Source organism: Mustela nivalis (assembly GCF_964662115.1).
Source record: "Mustela nivalis genome assembly, chromosome: 8".
NCBI lineage: Eukaryota > Metazoa > Chordata > Mammalia > Carnivora > Mustelidae > Mustela > Mustela nivalis.
In genome coordinates this window covers 86,724,313-86,747,967 of record NC_139027.1, presented here as the reverse complement: position 1 = coordinate 86,747,967, position 23,655 = coordinate 86,724,313, and the positions used below count along the sequence as shown (strand labels likewise).

Here is a 23,655-nt window from a genome sequence, read left to right as displayed (position 1 = left end):
ACTGATTTGGGGTTCTTCTTCGGGTGATTGTATAAATCATGAAGATATAATCATTTATCATGATCTTGTAATTCTTTGGACCTCTCTCAGAATATCTGCCTTAGAGGAGAATGCTACCAATCAAATTAAACTCTCTTAACTCCAGGGTTAAAATGAAGAAAGCATACACAGGCTCCAATACACATTGTCTTTTCTAGCTCCGAATACTTTCCTCCATAGTATAGCTTTGTGATAAAGCAAAATATAGGATCTCTGAAATGTGTCCATAATGACAGACAAACTGGTATATTTCTTCCTGTAACTACTTATTCTTTTCTTCATTCATCCTTAAGCTCATTCTAGGTCCCTCCTCTCTCTATATATCCAAAGGCAGAATTGCTTATGATTAAGGTGTAAGGGGCAGTTCTTCTGAGGATACATATAATTATACTTTTCAAGACTCTTAGAGTTAGTAAGATATATAAAGTATATATAGAACATAATGAAGACAGTTCTTAGTGATTGCCTGTGTATCCTAGATCAATAATTATCAGACAGCTCTTTGGTTTTTAAGATGCAGATATTTTGATATTTATGGAATAGATATTCTGTCTACTGATATGCTTGACTCAAAGAAAGTCCTTTGTGCAGTGACAGAACTTCTTTTCCAGGAATAGCAATTCATATTTTTTGAGATATAATATCATATATTTCCTTAAGATTTATGCAAGGTGAAACTTTTCTATTTCATATTTTTATATGTTCCAGCAGTGAGATGGTTTATTTTAATTCCATTGCATAGTTGTCTCCAAGCACCACTTATATTTCTTTTAAGAGAGGGCCGCAAAAAGCCACGCCTGGACAATGATCTCCTGAATTGCACCAGCACAATTTAATACAATACCATTACATTGAAAACATTTACATGTATAGCTGCAAATCTACTTATTTTAAGCACAGTTTATGTAATATTTTGACAGAAAAAATATATGTTTAGAACCATTATTTGTATCTGTCTGTTCAGTAGCAAATTTACAATAAATTATACAGTATGCAGGAATAAATTTTCTCAGAGACTAAAAAAAAAAAAGTCACACTTTATGTTTAAAATACAATGCAAATTCATTATTTCCAAATAAAACAGCTAATAGCCATTAGCGTAGATTCACTTATTTCAAGCTTACATTCATTTGACATTCAAATAAATTCATTACTTTTAACAGTAGCAACAAAGTAGAATTTTGACATTGAGTGTTTGAAAGCTTGTTGACTTATCAGTCCAGCTATAAGCTTGATGTTTTGGAAAACATGTGTGTGGAGAAGAACACATTAAAATTACCCAAAAAAACCATGTTACAATTATTGTAGAAGTATGAAAATAAAATATATGTTTTATCCTAATGTTTTATCCTAATGCTTTATCTAGAGGTATTGCCTCCAGAGGTTAATATAGCCAGTGTCTAAAATGTTTCTGTTGTTTTATTTTCATTGAGAACGGGTTTTTGAAAATTAGACTCACTGAGTGAAGCTGGAAGAATACAAAGCCACCAGCATTACCCGTGAAGTCAAAACAGCAGAGATGAGCATAAGGCATTGTCTTCTGAGAGTCACAATTTTGTTCCTTCCTTGGAAATGGGAAAATGTGCATGTGAATGTGCCTAACAACTCTGTGATCATTGTTTCATTCCTTCTGATCAACATTTTTTGTCCTTTTAAAAAAATCACCTTACTAATATTTATCATATTTATTAGTGGATTTTATACTAAACTAGCTTTTTTTGTAAATTTAGTTTGAGAGTAGGTATGAAATAACACATGAAGTAAAAATAGGGCATTATTTATTAGTTTATATTATTTGTGACAATATATTATTTAAGCGATTTAGTTTTTAATATTTTGGACAAGGTAAACCCTTTCCCCCACTTTATCTTTCTATTGTCACAAAAATGAATGGAATGGAAGAAATTTTCACTGTTAATATTTATTCTATTTCCCCAGATTTAAATATGGTTATTGCACATATCTGAACATATTTGGACAACTGTTGCCCAGTAAAGTTGCAAACTATAACATCTTCAGAGAGACTAAATCCCTGTTGTATTTTCTTATGGGCGATGTTTTCCATGGAAGTTGCCACCTTAATAGGTTGAAACAAAAACTCAGGGTGATGGAGTGCATCAAAACAATTATTCAGGCAGTGTGTTGGAGAGCATGGCACATGTGAAGGATCAGAGGTACCAGGAACAGCAGTCCCCAGCAAGTCGTCACTTCTGTGCCGAATGTTTCCATCAATGTACTTTGTCCTTTGTGAGCTTCCTGTCCTGGGTTCTTCTCTCCATCCATGTCGTAGAATCTTGGGATTCCCACACTTACCATTTCCAAAAATGTGCTCCTTCCAAGTACTCCATTGGGCACTAGGCGTAAAGAAAATTCTGAGCAAACAGAAAAGTGAAAGGAATTTTCTTTTCACTTAAACATAGATGATGTTCTATAAAGATTCTGAATGCAACATCATATTCTCCATCAAGCTTTTATAAAGCATTAAAGTATGGGACATTATAACATGTAAAATTATTTAATTCCATTTAAAAAAATTACCCTGTGAATTTAACTCATGTTTAATAACAAAGAGATGCATTATTTGATGCTTTTAGACAATTATAATTTTTTAATAGGAATTCTAGCTTCCTGGACACAACTTTTATACTTAATGCTGAACACGGAATTCTAGCTTCCTGGACACAACTTTTATACTCAATGCTGAACACGGAATTAACTTTATTTTGTCTATGAATTGCAAAACAAATGTTTTTGGACAATGTGCTTTAGTTTAAATAAGTCATGTTGCCTTTCCTTATTGGATCAAATGCTAAGATCATATTTTAGCTCATCAATTCACTCTGTTTTTATAGACACAGCTCTGGTTATTTCTATAATGTGGCCTCTGAGAAAGAATTTAAAATTCTAAAATGGATACAAACCATTGCATATATATATATATTTATATATTTTTTAACTCCAGAAAAGGAGAAAAGTAATATTTAATGACCAACCTCATGAAAGTTATGTGGACACCAAATGTTAAAATTGATGGCTTTTCCCCCTTAGGACTTATTTTTACTTTCTGCTTTCTTCTGCATTTTAAAATTCACTACTCTCCGTAGTGGTGATTTGTCTAGTACCTAAGACCGGCTTTTGCAAGAATTGCCGCAGAGTCACTCTCTTGACACTAAACCATCCTCATGAATGAATGTCCAAAATTAAGTGAGTTTTGTTTTTTTAGTGTTATCAGGAGGTGCTGTTTATCTCTCATTAACTTTAACTGGTGCTATGCTGCTACCTCACTTTCTATATGGCTCAATTTTACTTCCAGTACCAGGTTAGATAGGAAGCCAAGACATTACTTCTTTTGTCATGAAGCAAAACTACAAAAGCTTCAGATGAAGGTAAAAACCCACTCTTCTTCCTGTCACTTTCTGCTTAATGGCCTTCTTGATTTACTGCTTTCAGGTTGCCGAATTATCATGACTTCCATCCTCCAGGTACATGTCTCAATGCATATGGTAGTTGTTAGACACACTCCAAGGAGATAGTGCTCTTCTACAAAGATGGATTCTACTTTTCTATTACCTTGTACCTAAAGAAATGACACAACACAATATTTTTTATGTGTTTGCTTTGTCTGTGCTCAGAATAATACATGCCACTACAAAAAGAGAAACGAATTGCATATTCAGCAAATGTTCTAGTTAAGAATGTGAAAGAAGGAATTAATCATCACATCAGGACAATCAGTGGTTAATTTGTTGCACCATTCATTGGAGTGATGGCAAGTTCCTCTCCTGACTTCACTGTGACAATAAACTAGACCCACTAGTGCATTAGCAGACAGGGTCTTGATCAAGTCCACCTAGATTCCTTGGTTCTTTCTTATCTACTTTTTTTTTTTTTTCAGAATAAAGATAAATACTCTGTTTGGCCCTGTGTTCTTTGAGGGGGGCTTAATTCAATTTTGAATACTTAAGAAAACTAACTAGAGTCAGAATCAAGTGAGGATGAGAAATATTGATGAGAAAGCAAGCTGCTGCTTTTACAGATGCTTCCTTCTCGCTTGGCTTGCATTTGTGCAATTGCACTTCTATATGGATTTTTGTCCTCCTGAATGCTGTTCACTTTTAAAGTATATTTTTTATATGCTGCAACCCATCCCTCCCGGACTAGCCTTCCGTGGTACTCAGTTTGTGAAAGCAGTATTTAATTTGGATGGGGGTTGTTACGCGTTATCTTCAGTCCCAGACCCCTCTGGGCTGGAGTCGATGTCAACGAACGCCTCCTTATTGGTAAACGTGGAGCTGAGAGTTAGGCTTTGTCGGGGCTTCACAGGGGCAAGTTCATCCAATTTAATATTTTCATTTTTGACCAGAATTGTCTTATCCATGTTTTCTTCACTGTGCCTTGCGACAACAGCATCAAACACATCTAATTTGGGAGGCAAGCTTCCACTTTCAAATAGGTATTTGGCTAGATAGGAGATGCAAATGTTGGATAAGAACGAGGTAATCATGGCGAGGGTTTTAAATGGGAATCTCTGATTGTATATGCCGTTCTTATCAGAGTAGTAGCCAGGGTAAAAGATCAAGGGCTGAAGGTACAGATATGGCTCCCCACCGGTGATTCTCAAGAAAAGGCCAGACACGTAACCCGCCACAGCCCCGTACGTGTTGGTTCCCTTGACGAAGAGCACACAGAGCAGCTGGGGGAAGATGATGATGTAAACGAGGTCTGAGCTGAGGTACCAGAGCCCGTACACGGTCTTCGTGAGTAAGGCCATGGCTGTAGCGGATGCTCCAAACACAAACACCGTGATTCGCATGACCCAGATGATTTCCTTGTCTGATGCCTGCAAGAAATTGCCACAGTGACAGCTTTTCACACAGTGCATTGGTTCATTTAGGTGAAGAGTGAGATGCCTCTCTGTGCTTTAAAACTGGTCTAAACAGTTGCCCTGGTTCATATAGTTCAATGTGGGCAAAATCAGCCTAAATCACAGCAGAGGAAGGTGGCCTCCCTGGTGGGCCTTTGGGAGGGGTTTCTGTGTGCCATGTGCAGAAGCACGGGCAGCTACATGTTTCCCTGAATGTGCGTGGGAGAGGGGTGTGAGCTACTGTGCCATCATAAGGAAATAATAATGCAAGAAAGGTCTTCACATAACGGAGTTTACATATTAAGGAATAATTCCTAGGTGGCTGTGAGGAGGCGCAGCTCACTCTTGCTTGCTGTGTCCTGGGAGTCCCACCATCTTTAAGTCTAGCCACCTTAAAAACAAGTGGGACCATTTTGTTTACTATGACCTAGAAAAACTAAAAAACTAGAGAAAGAAAAAGCCTTAGTGCAGGAGGAAGTTGAATAGGTTTATTGGCTCCTCAGTGACACAACAGTGCTGTTCTGTACCGACTTGATTCAGTCAGGTCAATCACAGCGAGGGCAGTTTTCTTATCAATGTAGACTTGGGAGTTCAACTGCACAAATGCCCACCAAATAACTTGCTCACTATGTTCTGCTTCAAGTTCTTTTTTTTTTTTTTAATCATACTTGATTAAACTCAAAGTTTTTTGATACTTTAGGTTTCATGACTCTCTCATTAGAAAGACAAGCAATGTAAATTACAGCAATATGAATGTACCTCTCAAAAAATACTCGTGTTGATATGTTCCTTTCCATATGAACATGAATGATAACATGCATTAAAAATGTTTATGTACAGCTTAAATAAAATTCAGCATTATTTAACCTTGTGTGCTTAATCAAACTAGGGTCTGATTTTAATATAGGATATTACTATATATACAATACTACAGGCACAATAAATATAAAGGTGACAACAACAACAACAACAATAATGTTATGTCTGAAAAAAAACATTCTTACATTTTGTCTGAATGAAAGCTGGTAGATGTTCCGGGCAAACATGGAACTTGCTGACAAGATGGAAGAATCTGCTGAGGACATAACAGCAGCAGAAACTGCACCAAGACCAAAGAAAGAAATGTACACAGGGCAGAGGTACTTCAGAACAATTGGTAAAATCATGTCCGCTTCATTGTTGTCTTTGGGATCTAGAGGCCCATATGAAGTCTGGTTCCAGTCTGTTGAACAGAAAAAAACAAATATAAAAACATCCAAAGAAATGTATATTCTTTATCCATCTGGGGGTCATCCTATCTACTAAGAGCTTTTGAAATTTAGAATGTATTAATAAGTCTAATTAGAGGAGAAGTCTATAATTAGGTCTAGAAATCTAACTAGGTATGTTGGTCTAAGTGGGTGGGAAGTCCATTGTCTTATATATAATCCTGGCTTCTAATGGGTTTGGGTACACTTAGCCTTATTCATAAGACCTGTTATCTATCTATCTGTTTATCTATCTGTCATCTATCTAATCATCTATCAATCATCATCTATCATCTACCTGCCTATCTATCTTTCAATCATCAGTTTTCTATCTATTTATCTACCTAGTTATTACCTATTTCTCTTCTGTAATTATGACATAAAATTGTACAGAATCACAGAACACAAATGTTATAAGACAAAAGCATGGAGTATTTCTTCAACCAGTTGGAGATGTGAGAGGACACTCAGTGATCCAGTCCTCGGTCACACACGCATTAATGTTTAGGCAATAGTGGAGATATTCTCACCCATCCTCTTCCTGTATATAAACTTGGTTTTGGAGCACCCTCAGCATTATTTTTCCCTCAACTAAATTCCTTCTTGCATTGGATTCCACTTATTGGAAACAGGGGGCATGGTAGATAAAGGAAAGTCCTTGTTTATTGAGTAGAAAGTGCAGGTATGAGACTGCACTTCAGAAGGATTTTGGAATCTGTGTAAAGGGACTCAAAACATAAAAGATAGAAAAAGTCTCAAGGAAACAGGAGGGCATGGACACCAGAGATGCCCAGACAACAGTTTGCAGCGCATCTCTAAGTCTGTGGGCCCGGCTGTTAAAAACAATGTTAAAAGCAAGTTTGACATTGGGAGGATGAGAAAGAAATGGGCAGAAAATGGAAAGTGCTTGATTTTATTTTATTTTTTATTTTTTAAAAGATTTTATTTATTTATTCGACAGAGAGAGATCACAAGTAGGCAGAGAGGCAGGCAGAGAGAGAGAGGTGGGGGGAGGCAGGCTCCCCGCTGAGCAGAGAGCCCGATGCGGAACTCGATCCCAGGACCCTGAGATCATGACCTGAGCCGAAGGCAGCAGCTTAACCCACTGAGCCACCCAGGCGTCCCTAGTGCTTGATTTTAATAAAGCAAGAAGAAGAAAGAAGAATCATCACTGGATTCATTCAGTGGTTCACAAGCCTTAATGAACATTGGGATCTCTCAGGCATGCCTTTACAATGCAGAATATCCTGAAAGATTCTGATAGCATAGGTCTGAATGATGATATGATTTGCCAAGTCTGGGAAGTCACCAATTATAGTTAGTGCAATATATTAACCTTTGGAGTAAAATTTTATTACAGAGTGTTACCAGTTTATTTTATCTCACAAAATAACAATGTGAAGCTGATTTAGAAATTACATACATAAATTGTGCAACCACTACATTTTTATAAAATAAATAATATATATGTGCCTGAAAATGTTTTTTAAAACCACAAAGCCAAAGTAAACAACATGTAGTTTCTTCAAATATATGAAAGGTTTTTTGAAAAAAATAAAATAAGAAAATGTGCTTTCAAGTTTTTAAGCTTGAAACTTAGAAATTATATCTGATATTGATACTACAAGGAAAATAAGACACTGTATTTTTTGGTTAAGAAAGTTTATGTCTTTTTATTGTAATTGAAGGTGTTGCATGATCAATTAAACACTATCAGCATTATTTTCCAAAATTTTTCATTATTCTTTTAAATGCAGCCAAAACCCCAAGTGTTTTGACTTATACAAACCTATCTATTACCAGTCGAAGACTCACCAACATTAATATTATTCTTTTTCAACAGAATCTGAGATGAACCACTAGTAAAATAAGGTATAAGATTATTTACATTTTATGATGAGTTGGTCTGCTGAACTCTACAATTCATAGAAGAAATTACATCTTCAAACTGACTTTTTAGCTAGTGAAATTCTGCATTGTGCTAATTAATCTGTTTTTTTCTTATTAAGTAGAAAATGGCCATTAAGATTTTATTGTAAAGGGTACAAAAATACCTTGTGCACCATGCATGATAGAGAAAATCATGGTGAAAACAAACAAAAAAAATAAGTTTATCTTTGAATATATAGTTCTTTTTTTATTGTGTTATATTTTTCACCATATAGTACATCATTAGTTTTTGATGTAGTGTTCCATGCTTCATAGTTTGGGTATAACACCCAGTACTGTTTACTCATACTATTGTGTACTGAAAAATACAATGTAATCTTTAAATGTACATTAATATTGCTCCTTTTTTATTTGCTGAACTTTGATGGTATAATTCCAGGAGCAAATAAGAGTAGTTTCCCTTGGATCTTACCACTTTTTTCTTCCTCCATTTTCTACTATGGTTGTTCAAAGCTATACTTTGTTGAAGCCAATTTTATACATTCATTGAGACTATTATGGTGCCAGAAATAACAACCAAGAATGTGTGCTCAATCCAAGAAAAAAACAGAGTTCACATTCGTTTTTTTCTGTCTGTTGTCCTACAACACACACACACACACACACACACGCACACGCACACACACAGAGGCACACCCACACACAGACAGAAGTCAGATCTGTTTTCTGATTGTGACTGACATAAGTGCTATCTTTTGCTCTAAGACACACAATGACCTTTGTCAGTCATCTTTTTAAGTGTTTGCTTATGTCATGAAGGAACAATTGGAATGGAAAATATACACATGACCCATGACTGCTCTTGTAAATGTTACATAATCCAGTAAGTAGCTCTATTAATTGAAAATCAAAATAGCGGTGAGTTTATCACCCTGTAACATCTCTACAAAACACAGTGGAGTGAGGGGTAAACTTCTTTAGTTTGTTTTAATGATATCTACCTACAGGAATTCTTTGAATTTGGGTTACTGTGATGTATTTTCATGAATGCTCATGGAAGTTATATAGCATAGATATGTAAGTGTCAGGAATAATTAACAATTTCAATTAAATTAAGGGTGATATTTTAAAAATGTTTTAGATAGAGGCTAACTAGGAGATAAGCATCTTACGATGCTCTTTTTACCAAATTTGAATAAATTATTCTCTAAGTCTCAGTGCCTTAATTTTACCTTTACCTGCACACTTATTGGTTTATTTCTCCAAGAAAGAAAACTCTTAATTAACAAACGATTACAAATATAAAGCGAAAATCTCAAGTTCAAACTGGTCCTTAGGTGTTATTAAATTTCTAAGCCAGTAGATTTCAAATCAGGTTAAGTTTGACCAACCAAGGGGCTTTAAAAAAAACCCTAGTCTCTGGCTCCACCTTATATTATTAAAATATAATCCCTGTGGGGTAGGGTAGAAAGAGTTATTTTTTAAAGCATCTTTTCTCCTCCCCAGATGATGTCAATGTGTACTTTTGTTGAGAACCACTGTTGACAGAATTACATATACACAATTGATAAGTATATCAACATGAAGGGGTATGCTCACATATGTTTTACTGGTGGGGAGAGCATTAAAAACTGGAGACACTGAGCTACAATACAATTACTTGAATGCTATAATAAAGGTCTCTATATGAATATGATGAGAAACATTCAACTAAGTGGAGGTAAGAGGATAAGTGGGAGAGGGAGGGGAGCTGGGTGGTAATTGGTCATTTCAGTGAAATCTCAGTGGGTCAGTTAGTGGAGTTCCAAGAGAGATACCTGTTGATGCTCCAATGGCCCCAATGAGTATGGCTGGTAGAGCCATCACCAGGCATCCAAAAGCTGCCAGGAAAGACAGCACCTGAGCATAAGTGGCTGAGGATGAAGAGAGGACCCTCTGGAAGTAGGCTTGCCATGGGATTCCACCCAGCATCTGCATGGGAACAAAAGAGACTCAGAATGAATTGGAGCCGAGCAATATGTATTAGGATTTTGAAATAAGATTTTTTAATAGTCACATTCACAATAGTCATATGTATGATTCTTATGTAAATGGTCCTACCTGCCAAACACCTCAATTGCAGTCATGTTGTTGTCCTGTTTTCAACTGTGCAGAATTTCCTGAAGATTTTTCCTTCATCGTTACATAGCCCAATCTTTTCTATTCTTTAATTTACCTACTTCAAACTGCACTACAACTATCCAGAACTCTTCAATTTGTTTTCACCTGGAGGGTTTAACCATCATAATTTTATTTTTAAAAAATTAAGATTCTGAAAGGAGTAACTTTAATTTGAATTAATAAAACCCAATAAATATTTCTGGACCAGGTAGTATGATGGTTTTGAGGGGAATGGTTCTTGCTCTGGAGCTCCCTGTTCACTGGAAGAGTCAATGAAATGCAGCATTTTCCAAAGCAGGGTGTGCAGGGTGCTCAAGACAATATAAAGAGCATCAAAGGAAATATTAGAATTTCTATTTATACTCATTTTTACCTCATACTTACATGTTACTTTTTCAATTAAATGATATAACATATTAGTACACTATGTGTAAGTAATTCATAACTATACATACCTACATCAGGAGTATGCTTAAAATTCTTATTGAGGATATACAATCATAAAAGTTTTGAAGACAGTGAACTGTAATGTAATTTGTTGCCTTCTATAAGGATGTATGAATGGGAAGAAAATTGAGAACAATTAATTAATTAGGGTTAACAGAGGCAGGGGAAAAGTGGGAGGAAGGACAACTGCATAGTAATCAGGAAAACCTACAGAATTGACCTGGAGTCAGTTCTTAAGCATTGAGAGGGTATCACAAGGTAGAGATGGAGAGAGAAGAAAGCACCTAGCAGAGAATTCAGTGTGAAAAAGGAAGAAAGAAAAACAATGAAGCAGCGCTGAGATCACTGTTTCTTTAGTTTAATTAAAGGTTAGGGAATGGTTAAAGAGGAGGCTGGGGAATACCTTCCCTATGATTACAGCCATGTTTCTTTGACTTGCTTAGAGTCAGTGTTCCATAAATACTTATCATATGAATGAGTGAACTGGTGAATGAATTTCCATATTCCAATGTACTGAAGCTGTTTCTTTAATTGCCTGTCTTCTCTCACTGGGCTCTAAATTCTGGGATGTATTGTTTATCACTTTCACCTCTGTGCTGAGAGTGCTTGTCATGTATTGATTCCAGGATAATCTCCTCATATAAAAGCTATACATGTTCAAAAGTAAAAAAAAAAAAAAAAAAAGTAAAAGAAGAAATTCTAAAATTCATAATCCATGCCTCAAGTCTATACTCTTCCAAAACTTTTCCTTTGGTTTGTAACATGTTAAATCAATATAGATCTTCCTTGACTTATGTTGGTGTTATATATCAATAAACCCATTGTAAACTGAAAAAATCTGAAGTCAAAATCCAAAATGCATTTAATACACCTAAACTATTGAACGCCATAGCTCAACCTAGCCTACCTTAACGTGCTTAGAACACTGACATTAGCCTATAGTTTGGCAAGTCATTTAATAAATGTTAGATACTTTGTAATGAAGTCTTGATTATTTTATATAATTCATTGAATACTATACCTAAAGTGAATAGCAGCTTGGTGTATGGGTTCAGAATGTTTGTCAGTGTATCTGTTGTTCACCCTCATGGCTGACTGGGAGCTGTGGCTGGCTGCTGGTGCCCAGCACAACGAGAGAGGATCATACCACATACTGCTAGCCCAGGAAAAGACCAAAATTCGAAGTATGGTTTCTACTGAATCCTATCGCCTTCTCACCACTGCAAAGCTGAAAACCTGTTAAGTCAAACCATTACAAGTCAGGACTGTATGAATATCACTAACATTTTCTATGCCAATGAATATTCACCAATAATTTCAATGCCTGTATGAATTGAAACACTCTAATTTTTTTGCCAAACTCTCTGGACATTTAAGTCATCAGAGCTTTGTAAGTAAGGTAAAATCTGACCTCCAAGGACAAACAGAAGCCCTTATGTGAAAGGTGGAAGATGGATTAGGACAAGTGAGACGCAGGTTGGCTGCTACATGGAGACTGTAAAGGGCTACCACAATAGGCCAGGAGAGGACTGCTAGCAGCGAGCAAGTTCAAGGTGGGGCTGGGAGATCCTTCAGAGGTATCCAGAGTAGGACTCCACAAGTCATTTATGACAAGTGGAAATTCAGGGAGACAGTTGGAAGATCAGAGACCCTTGGTGAAACATTTCGAGGCATACTTCTACAGTTCACTCACTCATTCATTCAACATCGACTTTCACTACCACTTATGCTACATTTTGAAGAATGAACAGGAGTTGGCCATATAATTTTCTGGGGATGGAAGAAACTTTAGCTGTCATTGGATATAATACATTATTTTGAAGATTAATAAATCTGAGGACTAAAGTGTAGTGTAGGAGAAATGACTTCAGGGTCTTGATGCTTTATTTCAATCCCTCTCAGACAAGGGTGTGATTATCAACAGACTACCTATCTTCCCTGAGTGCCATAATCTCCTCCATATCATCATAAATATACCCTGCCATGCAGATATAATTTCACATACATGTTATATTTAACTCCTTTCTCCATTCAATTCATAATCACCCCACCACTGGAAACAGCCTATTTACATGTTTTCCTGTCTTCTTACCAGAAATTTTTCTTTTTCTTTCTTTCTTTCTTTTTTTTTTTTTTATTTAAGATTTTATTTATTTATTTAACGGATGGAGATCACAAGTAGGCAGAGAGGCAGGCAGAGAGAGAGGAGGAGGAAGCAGGCTCCCTGCCAAGCGGAGAGCCGGATGTGGGGCTCGATCCCAGGACCCTGGGATCATGACCTGAGCCGAAGGCAGAGGCTTAACCCACCGGGCCACCCAGGCGCCCCTTACCAGGAATTTTTCTACTGGGACAGACACATTGACTTTAAGTGCTGAAATTTAGCAAAGTGCAACAAATACAAAGTAAAATCACAAAATATCGTGAGCCCTTTAAAAAGGAAACAAAAATAATTTCCCCTTCACTTTGATATAAACATTAATCTATTTATTTTGAAATTAAATACAATGTTTTATTTTTGTAAGTAACTCCTCCAGTTAGCAAAATCACAAAATATGGCAGGTTCTTTTGGCTTTCCCCTCTTCTGTCAATCTGTGATCTGCCTTTATTGTTTCTGTGCCCCACGTCTCACTACCAACACCTTCACCCCAAAGTTCTGCATGTTCCTAAGCTGTCTCTGACTTCCCAGCGCTTCTTTGTTGGCATCTTTCTTGAATGACACCTCTTTTCCCAACTTCTATGCGCACTAAAGGCCTTTTGACAATAATTTGTTTATCAGTAATTAGGGACTAAATGGGTTACTTACTCCAAAATACAGATTAAAACTTTCAGATGGCATGGCCCCAGGTTGGGGAAGTCTCTGGGGGTAGGGCATGCTGTTTCTGACTTACAGCACAACTGAAATATGGATGCACCATACATCACACTATAGACATTCTCCCTTTAAGGCTTCACTTTCTCTCTACTTTGACACTAGTCAGCTGCCATAGTAAGTGGCCCCATCTTCCAACAAGAAGAAGTCAGTGCAGAAAGAGATGTGAGCCAGTAGGTGAAATTTACATACAAGACTTAAATCTTAAAAATGTATTTGATTTTAGGAAAAATGAGATTGCAGTCCTCAGGTAAGGGCATTACTTACCAACAGCAGAAAACTATCAAGCCAAGTGTAGACTTCAAATGATTCAATGGTCCCCAGCCAAGGCTTTTGATACTTGGTATGCATAGCAGTGTACCCAATGTCAGTAACTGCAGAATGTGACAGGGCAAAAGGGACGCTGATCCACTGCAACCAAAGAGGGGTATGACAGAGTTAAGCTACGACTTTTGCCACACATTTTATTTTTTCATAGACCACACAGCTCAGTTTTTCCTTTTGTTCAGACAGAGAAGAACCTGGAATCACACTCTTTGTGGGACGCCATGAAATTCTGATTTAAAAAGTTAGAGTAATATATTACCTATGCGTGCATTTATTTACATCATGTCCTATCAGTTATAGAAGCAGTCAGCCAACCTTTGGGAAGAAAACATTAAATTTAAGAACATGAAGTATATCGATATATAAACTTTTCATGTTTTCTTTGAATTAGAGAAAGATGTCCGTTTATTAAAATAACAAGGAAAGATCTGATTGAGAATTTGGTGGAAAAGACAAAACTCCAAGGATGAGCCCAGTGCTAATAAAAAATAAGGAACAGAATGGGGAGGCCTTCTATGTGGATCAAGGTAAAGAGGACAACCTATGGGGTGAGCCCTCAGATCTTCTGCATGACAAGGTGTGCTGACATGGGAGTGGCCTAGGGAAATGGGATAGATAAACAAACACATGGCAAGAAATTTGATTTGAAAGCAAAGGGGTTTATATTTTGTTCTGTAGCAACTGGAGGCATTTCTCCTGAGTTGTAAAAAGATTTTAGTAGATTTCATCTGCATTTTAATATCGTAGATGTAAACAGTGAGCTTAGGAGAAGGAGAAATCAGGAAAAATAGTAGGTGCACTAAAATGACCCACATAAAAGCCTTAAATAGAGCCATCATATTGGAAATGGAAAGACACTGGTATTGAAAAGGGTTCTGAAGGGAGATTGAGCAGCCCTTGGATTATAGCAGGAAGAGATTCAGAGAGAGAAAATGAACAGATGAACTTCAAGTTTACAGTGGTGGGGCTCCAAGGATGGTGATAAGATCAACAGAATTGGAGAATTTGAGAAAAGGAGATAGTTTAAGGTGTGAATTGATTCATTAATTATATATGCATGTATAGCCTTTTGCAGCTTGGAAAACAAACCAAGCTTGGCCTTTTACTCAGTCAAGTCAATTGTCTCTTAACTAGTAACTAAGACAACTCGATTCCTCACCAGTTTAGTCACATTTCGTAGAAGAAAACCACTCTAACATCTGTCCGCACAGGTATTTGTCCCATCACCTTTATGCAGGCATGCTTGATTTAGAGTCCCATGTATTTTAAGTTCTGGTCTCATGAAAGGCAATAAGAAATTACATATATCAAAAAAAAAAAAAAAAGAAATTACATATATCATCAGTAAGTAGCTTCATCCCCTGGCATTGTCTGTCTTTCTTTCTTTCTTTTAAAATTTATTTATTTAACAGAGAGAGAGATCACAAGCCAGCAGAACAGCAGGAAGAGAGAGAGGGGAAAGCAGGCTCCCTGCTGAGCAGAGGTTTAACCCACTGACCCACCGAGGTGCCTCAGCTACTTTCTTTCTCTTCTAAAAAAAAAAAAAAAAAAGATTTTATTGATTTATTTGAAAGAGAGATCACAAGTAGGCTGAGAGGCAGGCAGGGGTGGGGGGGAAGCAGGACCCCTGCTGAACAGAGAACCCAATGCAGCGCTTAATCCCAGGACCCTGAGATCATGACCTGAGCTGAAGGCAGACGCTTAAGTGACTGAGCCACCCAGGTGCCAAGCATTGCCTTTCTTAAAATACCAAGTACATCAGCTAAGAGATCTGTCATTGCCAAACCAAACTTGCTTCCAGTGTTCCAAACAGAGATCTATTTCTGGAAGTTTATGATGATGCTAAGGAGAATTCTGAATTTCAGCACTGTCCACTTGCTTCTCACAATTTAAAAATAAGAAAATAGGAGTCATTGAGCAAATTAAATTGACTTGAATTCAACAAAGCTACTAGTGAATGAGATTCCTTGACATGCACATAGATGCTAAGGGAAAAAGAAGAAATGTGATCATAGCTAGCATATGTCAGTTTATGGCTAAGCTGTAATTTTAGTTGTAGTCCATTCTTTTAAAAATTTCTTCCCATTATTGAAGATGCTAGAAAATAAAAAAAAAATGAATATGAGATTTGACTTCACTTTTCATTTCTGTCTAGTGTAAGCATGGAAATAAAGAGCTTTTCATTCTGAGAAAAAGAAGGAAAAAAGAGAAGTCTCAAAAGGTGCTTTAATCATCCATGAGAAGGAAGTCATGATGTGCAGTCTCAGCTTCTCTCCATGGCCTTTCTCCAAGGGCACTGGCCCTACAGGCTGCACAGCTGGGATAACAATCATGTGTATGAACTCACTACAGTGCCCAGCATGGACTGCTCATGCCATTTTTTTGGTTATGTCCTAGATGTTCGATATTGTTATATGTGTAATAATACAGTCTTCACATTTAAGATGTTGAGTTTGCAAAGGCTCATCATTGACTAAAATGTGTTCAAAATACACAAAAGCACTTTTAATGTAGTATCAATAATATGTCTCATAATTATGTAGCACTTTTTACTGAATAAAACACACATATATTACATAATCTAGTTTAGGACCTAAAAGCAATACATGATAAATCTTGTTAATGCCTTATATTATTAAACATTTTCTTTGTTTTTAAACCCCCCCCCCCAAATAGTAAAGATTAATATTGAAACCCACAGTTTTTTGAATGGGATAATTTCTGTCTTATGAACAGTCTTATGGATCAATTAAAATGATTACAGGGAAAGATTAAGAGACCAATGCAGGGGGCGCCTGGGTGGCTCAGTCAGTTAACCATCTGCCTTCAGCTCAGGTCATGATCCTTGGGTCCTTGGATTGAGCCCCACATTGGGCTCCTTGCTCAGTGACATTTTAACTCTGAGTAAAATGTGTTGCCTTCAAACTCAAGGAAGGGCACACATAGGTTTCCTTCAAATGTAGGCATGAAGGAAAGGAAGCTCTAGACCTTTCTAAGAATTAAACTGAGAGCATATTTTCTGTCAAAAAAATAAGAAAACGACTACAGTTTTTTGTCCAATTACTTTGCTGATAAATTTGAAATTTCAAATGCTACATGACTTACTATGTGTTAATCATGATGGAAAATAACATTTTTATTAATTTTTGCTGAGTTCATATAAAATGCCACATTACTGTTTAGAAAGAAGAAGGAGAAGAAAGTAAAAGAAGAAAGTCTGTGACTGGCTCCACTTACCAGGCCTATGAAGATGCAAAAAAGCTGAACAACATCGGTGTAGGCCACGGAATAGAGACCACCCACCAGCGTGTACAGAGTGGCGATCAGTGCCGAGACAATGACAGAAGCTTGCACGTTGACGTTAATGATCACGCTGATGGTGGCTCCTGAAGAAAGCAGACAAGAGAATTCTGTAGTCAAGGTACTCAAGTGGATTCCACTTTCTGTTCAAGGATATACTGAATGTTCAGTGACAGCAGGTACTTCCCCATGTCATGTGAAATATATTGGATGATAACAGTTAATGTAAGTTTTCATATAAAAATCTCAAAATCTCTATAACTTGCATATCTGTATATATATATGTATATATATATATACACTTATGTATATAATACATATTATTTAAAAATATCCTTTCTTTCTGAAATTGATGCTTTGGTAACTTGTTCATGTGGGACACCCAAAATCCATGACATGACTTTAAAATTCCATGATATATACTAGCTATATGCAATGTATTTATTCATATCCTCAAAATAAGCACAATCACCCATTTTCCATTTTGCATTAACTCTGACCCCACTAGCTTTTTATTTTTATTCTTTTAAAGATGTATTTATTTATATATTTGTTTGTTTGTTTATTTATTTGACACTCAGAGATCACAAGTAGGCAGAGAGGCAGGAAGAGAGAGAGGAGGAAGCAGGCTCCCTGCTGAGCAGAGAGCCCGATGCGGGACTCGATCCCACGACCCTGAGATCATGACCCAAGCCGAAGGCAGAGGCTTTAACCCACTAAGCCACCTAGGTGCCCCAAGATGTATTTATTTATTTTTGAGAGAGAAATAGAGAGAGAGCAAACAGGGGAAGGGGCAGAAGGAGAGAATATCTAAGCAGGCTCCCACCGAGCGCAAAGCCCAACTCGAGGCTTGATCTCATGACCCATGAGATCAGAACCTGAGGTGAAACCAAGATTCAGATACTTAACCAACTGAGCCACCCAGGTGCCTCCTTGTTAGCTTTTTTTAGATAACAGATGGTAAAAGGTACCAAGGTTTAAGACAATTTTGTAAAAGAAAATAATAAAATTGTTAAATTTTATTCCAGTCCCACTGCTAGATTTTAACATCATCTTTCTAAGTAATTTTCATTAGCAGAGCTTTTTTTTCTTAGCAGAGTTTTAAATCTGCCTTATAAATAAAATTTATGTTTTTCCTATGTTATGACTTTGTTTATTGTGTTTGTTAGTATCTATATTTCCAGTGAGAATATTAGGGAATGCACAATTGGATCACTATGGTTCCTGGACTTTCAGTTTGGAATTCACTTGCTGGTTTACAAACCCTTTCCCATTGTTCTCAAAGTTATATAGTTTATATGTTATATTACTAACACAGCAATTAAGGAATGTTAACCTACACAGAACAAATATGTGATTTTTAATTGCAATCTTATGTTCTGCTACCGCTACCATCCCTTAATTGCATGCTAACAGTGTATGCAACCTACCAGAGATGAAAATCCATTTTGCGAAGGGGCAAATAATATATATTATATCAAAGATAACAATATAAATATTTTTCAAGACTTTTTTTCTTAGTACTTTGGATTTGGTTAACAAAATTATTTTCTTGAGTAAAGATAATTAATAAAAGGAAAAGTCTGGTAAGGAATTGGAGGATGAAGACAAGGGAATGCAGTCAATTATTTCAATTATTTAGAAGTGACTTTGGATAATTGAGTTATTCTTGTATAGAAACATAACAAGCATTTTTTCCCCTGCAATTATTTACTTCATGTTGAAACTTTAGTTGCAATTCTTTGCCATTCTTTTGGTCTGGTTTTCTCCTTTAATAACAACATTTCTAAGCCATATCTCATGAATTTTGAAAAGTACAATTATTATCCTGCCTCTTTGGGCTGCTGTTTAATTTTCTACCCATTAGTAAGTCTTACCTTTACTAATGCTACACCTCCAAAAGGTGGCGTGGGAGGCTACATGCTATAGAAGAAAGAGCACTAGACGAGGATCCTAAAGATTTAGATATTGGTAAATACTATCATTTGGTTGCAACTCAGTGGTTTTAAAGAAGTCACCAGCTTTCCTATCACTATAAAGATTGGGATAAATTTTTTTCTCAAAAATATTTTCTAAAGACTCCATCATTTGTAGTGAATAAAATAAGTTTATACTTCCAGATCTGTTATGAAATATTACTTTATTCATGCAACCATAAAAATAAACATACTATAAATAAAGTTATAAGTATTCACTGAATTTGAGTTTTGAGAAGTATAAACATATATTTTTTTAAGGTTTTATTTATTTATTTACTTTGAGTGCATGAGTTGAGAGAAGAGTGGAAGGAGAGGGAAAGAGAAATCCTAAACAGACCCTGTCCTGAGTGTGCAGCTTGATGCAGGGCTCAATCCCATGTCCCCGAGATCATGACCTGGATTGAAATCAAGCGTCGGATGCTTAACTGACTGAGCCATCCAGGCACTCCTAAATATATATTTTCTTTAAAAAAAATATGCATATAGGACCACCTGGGTGGCTCAGTGGGTTAAAGCCTCTGCCTTCAGCTCAGGTTGTGATCTCAGGTCAAAGGATAGAGCCCTGCATCAAGCTCTCTGCTCAGTGGGGAGCCTGCTTCCCCACCCCTGTGCCTGCCTCTCTGCCTACTTGTGATCTCTGTCTCTGTCAAATAAATAAATAAATAAAATCTTTAAAAAATTGCATATAAAGGATGTGCATTTATGTCAAAAAGACAGTTTAAAATTCTCTTCTAAGTTTCAGTGGTGAACTAAGCACATTCACAGGAAGGTGGTAATAGATCTTATATTTGTCTATTCTTAAGCATTCCAAGTTATTTCTAATAAACGCTAATTTTGCATTAAGTCCAACTATAATTTTTGAAAAAAATGTTAATCTAAAAATGCACATTCTTTTTACCAGAGCATATATTTCGAGGAATAGCAGCAGTGTTTTTATACATGTTGTTTGAGATGTGTATGCATCTATGTAGAGAAGGAGATATATCTATATCTATATATCTATATCTATATCTATATCTATACATATATATTGTCACACACAGACATAGACACACACACATATACAAAAATAACTAATTGCAGCAAAGTTTAGAGTTTAGAGTTTAGGTCAAGTTTATATTTCCAAAATACTTTAGAAATATTATTTGGGGCACCTGTGTGGCTCAGTCGGTTGAGTGACTCTTCATTTAGGCTGAGCAGGGAGTCTGCTTCTTTCTCTCTCACCTCTGCCCCTCCCCCTGCTCATGCTCTCTTTCTCTTAAAAAAACAAAACAAAACAAAAAAAACCCAACCTTTTTAAAAAAGAGAAATATTAGTTTATTAATTCAATTCTCTCCTTAGGGCTCTATTATATAAATTGATCTTTATTCCATGAGAGTGAACATTTTGTGTTCTGTTAGCTATTCAGCCTACTCCTTTTAAAATACCTCAGCGGGCAGCTTGTCTTAAAATCAGCATTTTTTAGTGTTGAAACTAATGACAAATAAACTACCCATTGCTTCTTGGCTAATGAGAACAAGGTGGGAAGGGAGGTATATTTTTACACATAATTTCATTAGGATATAAGTGCAGTTGTAACTGTGGAGTATTATTATATTGCACCAAGAATGTGCAACATTTTCCACTGAGTTACACAGTATTTTATAGTTATCAAACTCTCTTCTTTTCTACATCAAATCATCCCTTCATTTTACAGTTGAAGACCAAGAAGGTAAGATTATATGGGAATCTGAAAAAGAAAGGAGTGAAAGGTAACATAAACAAATATCTGATATTATAGAGGTCAGATCTGATGATAATACTAAAGCCAGTAGACAAGTTTGTGGTCTGGAATATATACTGTAGAAGGACATTCATCTTACTTTTGGTTTTACCACTTGGGGTCTAACTGTAGGCTGAAGCCCTTTATCTTCCTTTGGAAGAAATGATGGGGAGAAACACACACAGATGCCTGGATGTCAAACATGCACATAGTTCACTGAGGAGAGTGGTGGAACTTCCAACCCTGTTGATCTTCAAGAAAGAAATCAATGCTCAGTGAAATGGTTTATATTTCGCCTTGATCAAAAGGCAGGTTATTAAGCCTGGCTGAAGATCTCCCAATATCCCACTGAAATCTCTCATTTTCTAAACCTTACATGTGGGCTGAGAATCAGTGAGCCCAGGATGGGCTGTCCCTTAGCATTAATTGGATTCTAAGTTCATTGTCTAGATCCCTAAACATGTCTACAACTCAGTACTTTAGGATTACATTGAGAAAAGGAGTATCATTGTTTTTCTTCTCTTTTGAAGAAAGAGATAATTTGCTCACTCATTCATTTATTTGTGATAAAATTACAACTATTAACAAGACACAAATCCTGCCTTCAAGAAATTTATAATCCCTTTTGTGAGGTTGGTTTTGGGTGTGATACAGATAAACAGGCACATAGTCACACGAAGTGACAAGTCCAATGAAAAGAGAATTCCACGTGCCTAGGGAAGCCCACAGGAAAGTCATCCAGCAAGGTCAAGATTATGATTCGAGTAAATGAGGTCTAAGAGAAGACTAAAGGACATTTTCTGGTTGGTTAGGCGGAAGTCAAAAAGGCAGAGGGGGAACAAGTCCAAAGTAGAGGGCACCTGGACTTTCACAGTGTTAGAGGCAAGAGAGGAGGTGAAGTCTAGAGTTATGGAAGAAGGAAGGGAGGGATAGTGAGAGGAATCAGAGCCCAAGTCATAAAAAGCTTTATGCACTCACTTAAAAGTTTGGAAAGGATCAGTAAAGAGACTTGAGCAGATTTGCATTTTAGAAGGATGAGTCTGTACTATGTGTAGACTAGAGGAGGAGCCCTGCACGGAGATGGTTGCATTCATCAAGATGAGGGAGGCTTCAGGTGGCCTGGCCCAACTTCAGGTAAAGTTGGGTATGTGATGTTCCATTAACCAGAGAAAGGCAGAGGTCCTTACCTAAGGCAGAGAAAATGGCAGCAGCCCAAAACATTTCTCCCATTAGCGCAGGAATAAATAGGAGCCCACCCATGCGTTTTCCATAGATTTGCTGAAATGGGTCTAACATGGTCACATATCCCTTGGAACGCATAGGCTTTGCAAAGAACAAACCACCTAAAATAAATTAAACAAGTGTTTATGAGAACATAAAAAATTCATAATGTAATAGTATTTGCCAACTTTTTACTATGCTATAATTTCTCAAGGGAAATAATTTTTTTAGAACACTGATATGTGTGGAAGAACGAGTCTGAAATATACTGTGAGTACAGAGCCAAGACATATGTAGCAACCAAACATGCATTTCTTAATACGTTTGTCATTGTACTCATCCAAAGGAACACTGAATGGTATCCAAGGCATGTAGGTTGAAAAACATGGACCGGTGTGGGACTTACGAAAATGCCTTTGTATCACCAAGCATAGCATTCAGACTCTGATTAAGCACACGATCAATGAATGTATTTTAAGTGCAAAAAAAAAAAAAAAAAAGGGACTCTGTTATATAATATTTTTGACCTTTCCTTAGTGTGGCTACAAAAAGAAATTCAGATATAATTCAAGTTGATTTATTGTTAATGATATCTCTATACTATTTTTGAAAGGAAAAAAATCATATGCTAAGAAATTCACTCTTGCCATAGATCAAAGGATTTAAAAAAAATATTCCACAATCAAGGGATCAAATAATCTTAAGCATAGTGTTACTGATTTCTGGTAACATCTACTTGAGAGATCTCTGGTAACATTTTCTTTTTCATAATAGTTATTCACAGTTTGACTTGTTATTTCACTTGTTATTTGTACTCCTGTTCTTTATGCTTTACTGGTGGGTCACTAAGGTTTACTTTCACTTACCTAAAATCAGACTAAGAGAATATCCAATTGGTGCCTGAGCCCAAGCCAGACCATAATCTGGTACATAGACTGCTTCAGCTGTCCCGTTGATGTAACCTCCTCCGACCCAGGTGGCTGAAATAGAATGAACAGTGAGGGAAAGACGCCACCATACCTATCATACCCTAGACCTGCTCAGTTTAACACAGTCCCCATTAGCCTCCTGTGACTATTGAGCTCCTGAAATATAGCTAGTCTGGTTTGAAATGTTCTGAGTATAAAATACACATTGGATTTCGAAGACTGACTATGCAACAGTAAATGTAAGCTGCCTCAATAATTTTTTTGTGTTCATTACCTGGTGAAATGAAAACATTTGCAATGTACTGAGTTAAATACATTCTATTATTTACATTTATTCCCCTATTTTTTCATGTTCTTTAAAGTGGTTTGCAGAAAATTTAACATTCTTTTTATGGCTCACATCGTATTTCTCTTGGATAGTGTTGCCCTGGGTGTTTTCTGAGTCCATTTAGTCATCAATACTTTCAAACAATATTGTTATATCCCAAAGTCTGACATTATATTCAAAATATATGAAAATTTCTATTCTCAATAGTAGTACAACTTTTTCCCCCAGCTTCCATAACATGATGTCAAGTTTCTTTATTTTAAGGTCCTTCTATTTTAATCATATTCATCTTC

General features: G+C 36.5%; 1 protein-coding gene across 2 annotated transcripts in view; it reads right to left on the bottom strand.

Moving 5' to 3' along the window:
• Positions 1-856: 856 nt before the first annotated feature.
• The window catches only part of SLC5A7 (solute carrier family 5 member 7), a 29,743-nt gene continuing 6,944 nt past the window's right edge, over positions 857-23,655 (bottom strand). Inside the window, exons 3-10 of one of the 2 annotated variants that reach the window (XR_014315567.1) lie at positions 22,972-23,085; positions 22,072-22,227; positions 17,081-17,229; positions 13,784-13,927; positions 9,858-10,011; positions 5,908-6,125; positions 3,033-4,879; positions 857-2,411 (exon numbers count right to left, since the gene is read on the bottom strand). Coding sequence is in view for 1 of the 2 variants with exons in the window: in XM_082745422.1 (XP_082601548.1) it covers positions 4,253-4,879; positions 5,908-6,125; positions 9,858-10,011; positions 13,784-13,927; positions 17,081-17,229; positions 22,072-22,227; positions 22,972-23,085 (1,562 nt within the window). In the remaining variant the exon portion in view is untranslated. Of the gene's footprint in view, positions 4,880-5,907; positions 6,126-9,857; positions 10,012-13,783; positions 13,928-17,080; positions 17,230-22,071; positions 22,228-22,971; positions 23,086-23,655 lie in introns of both variants that reach the window. The other variant, XM_082745422.1, reaches the window with a different exon arrangement.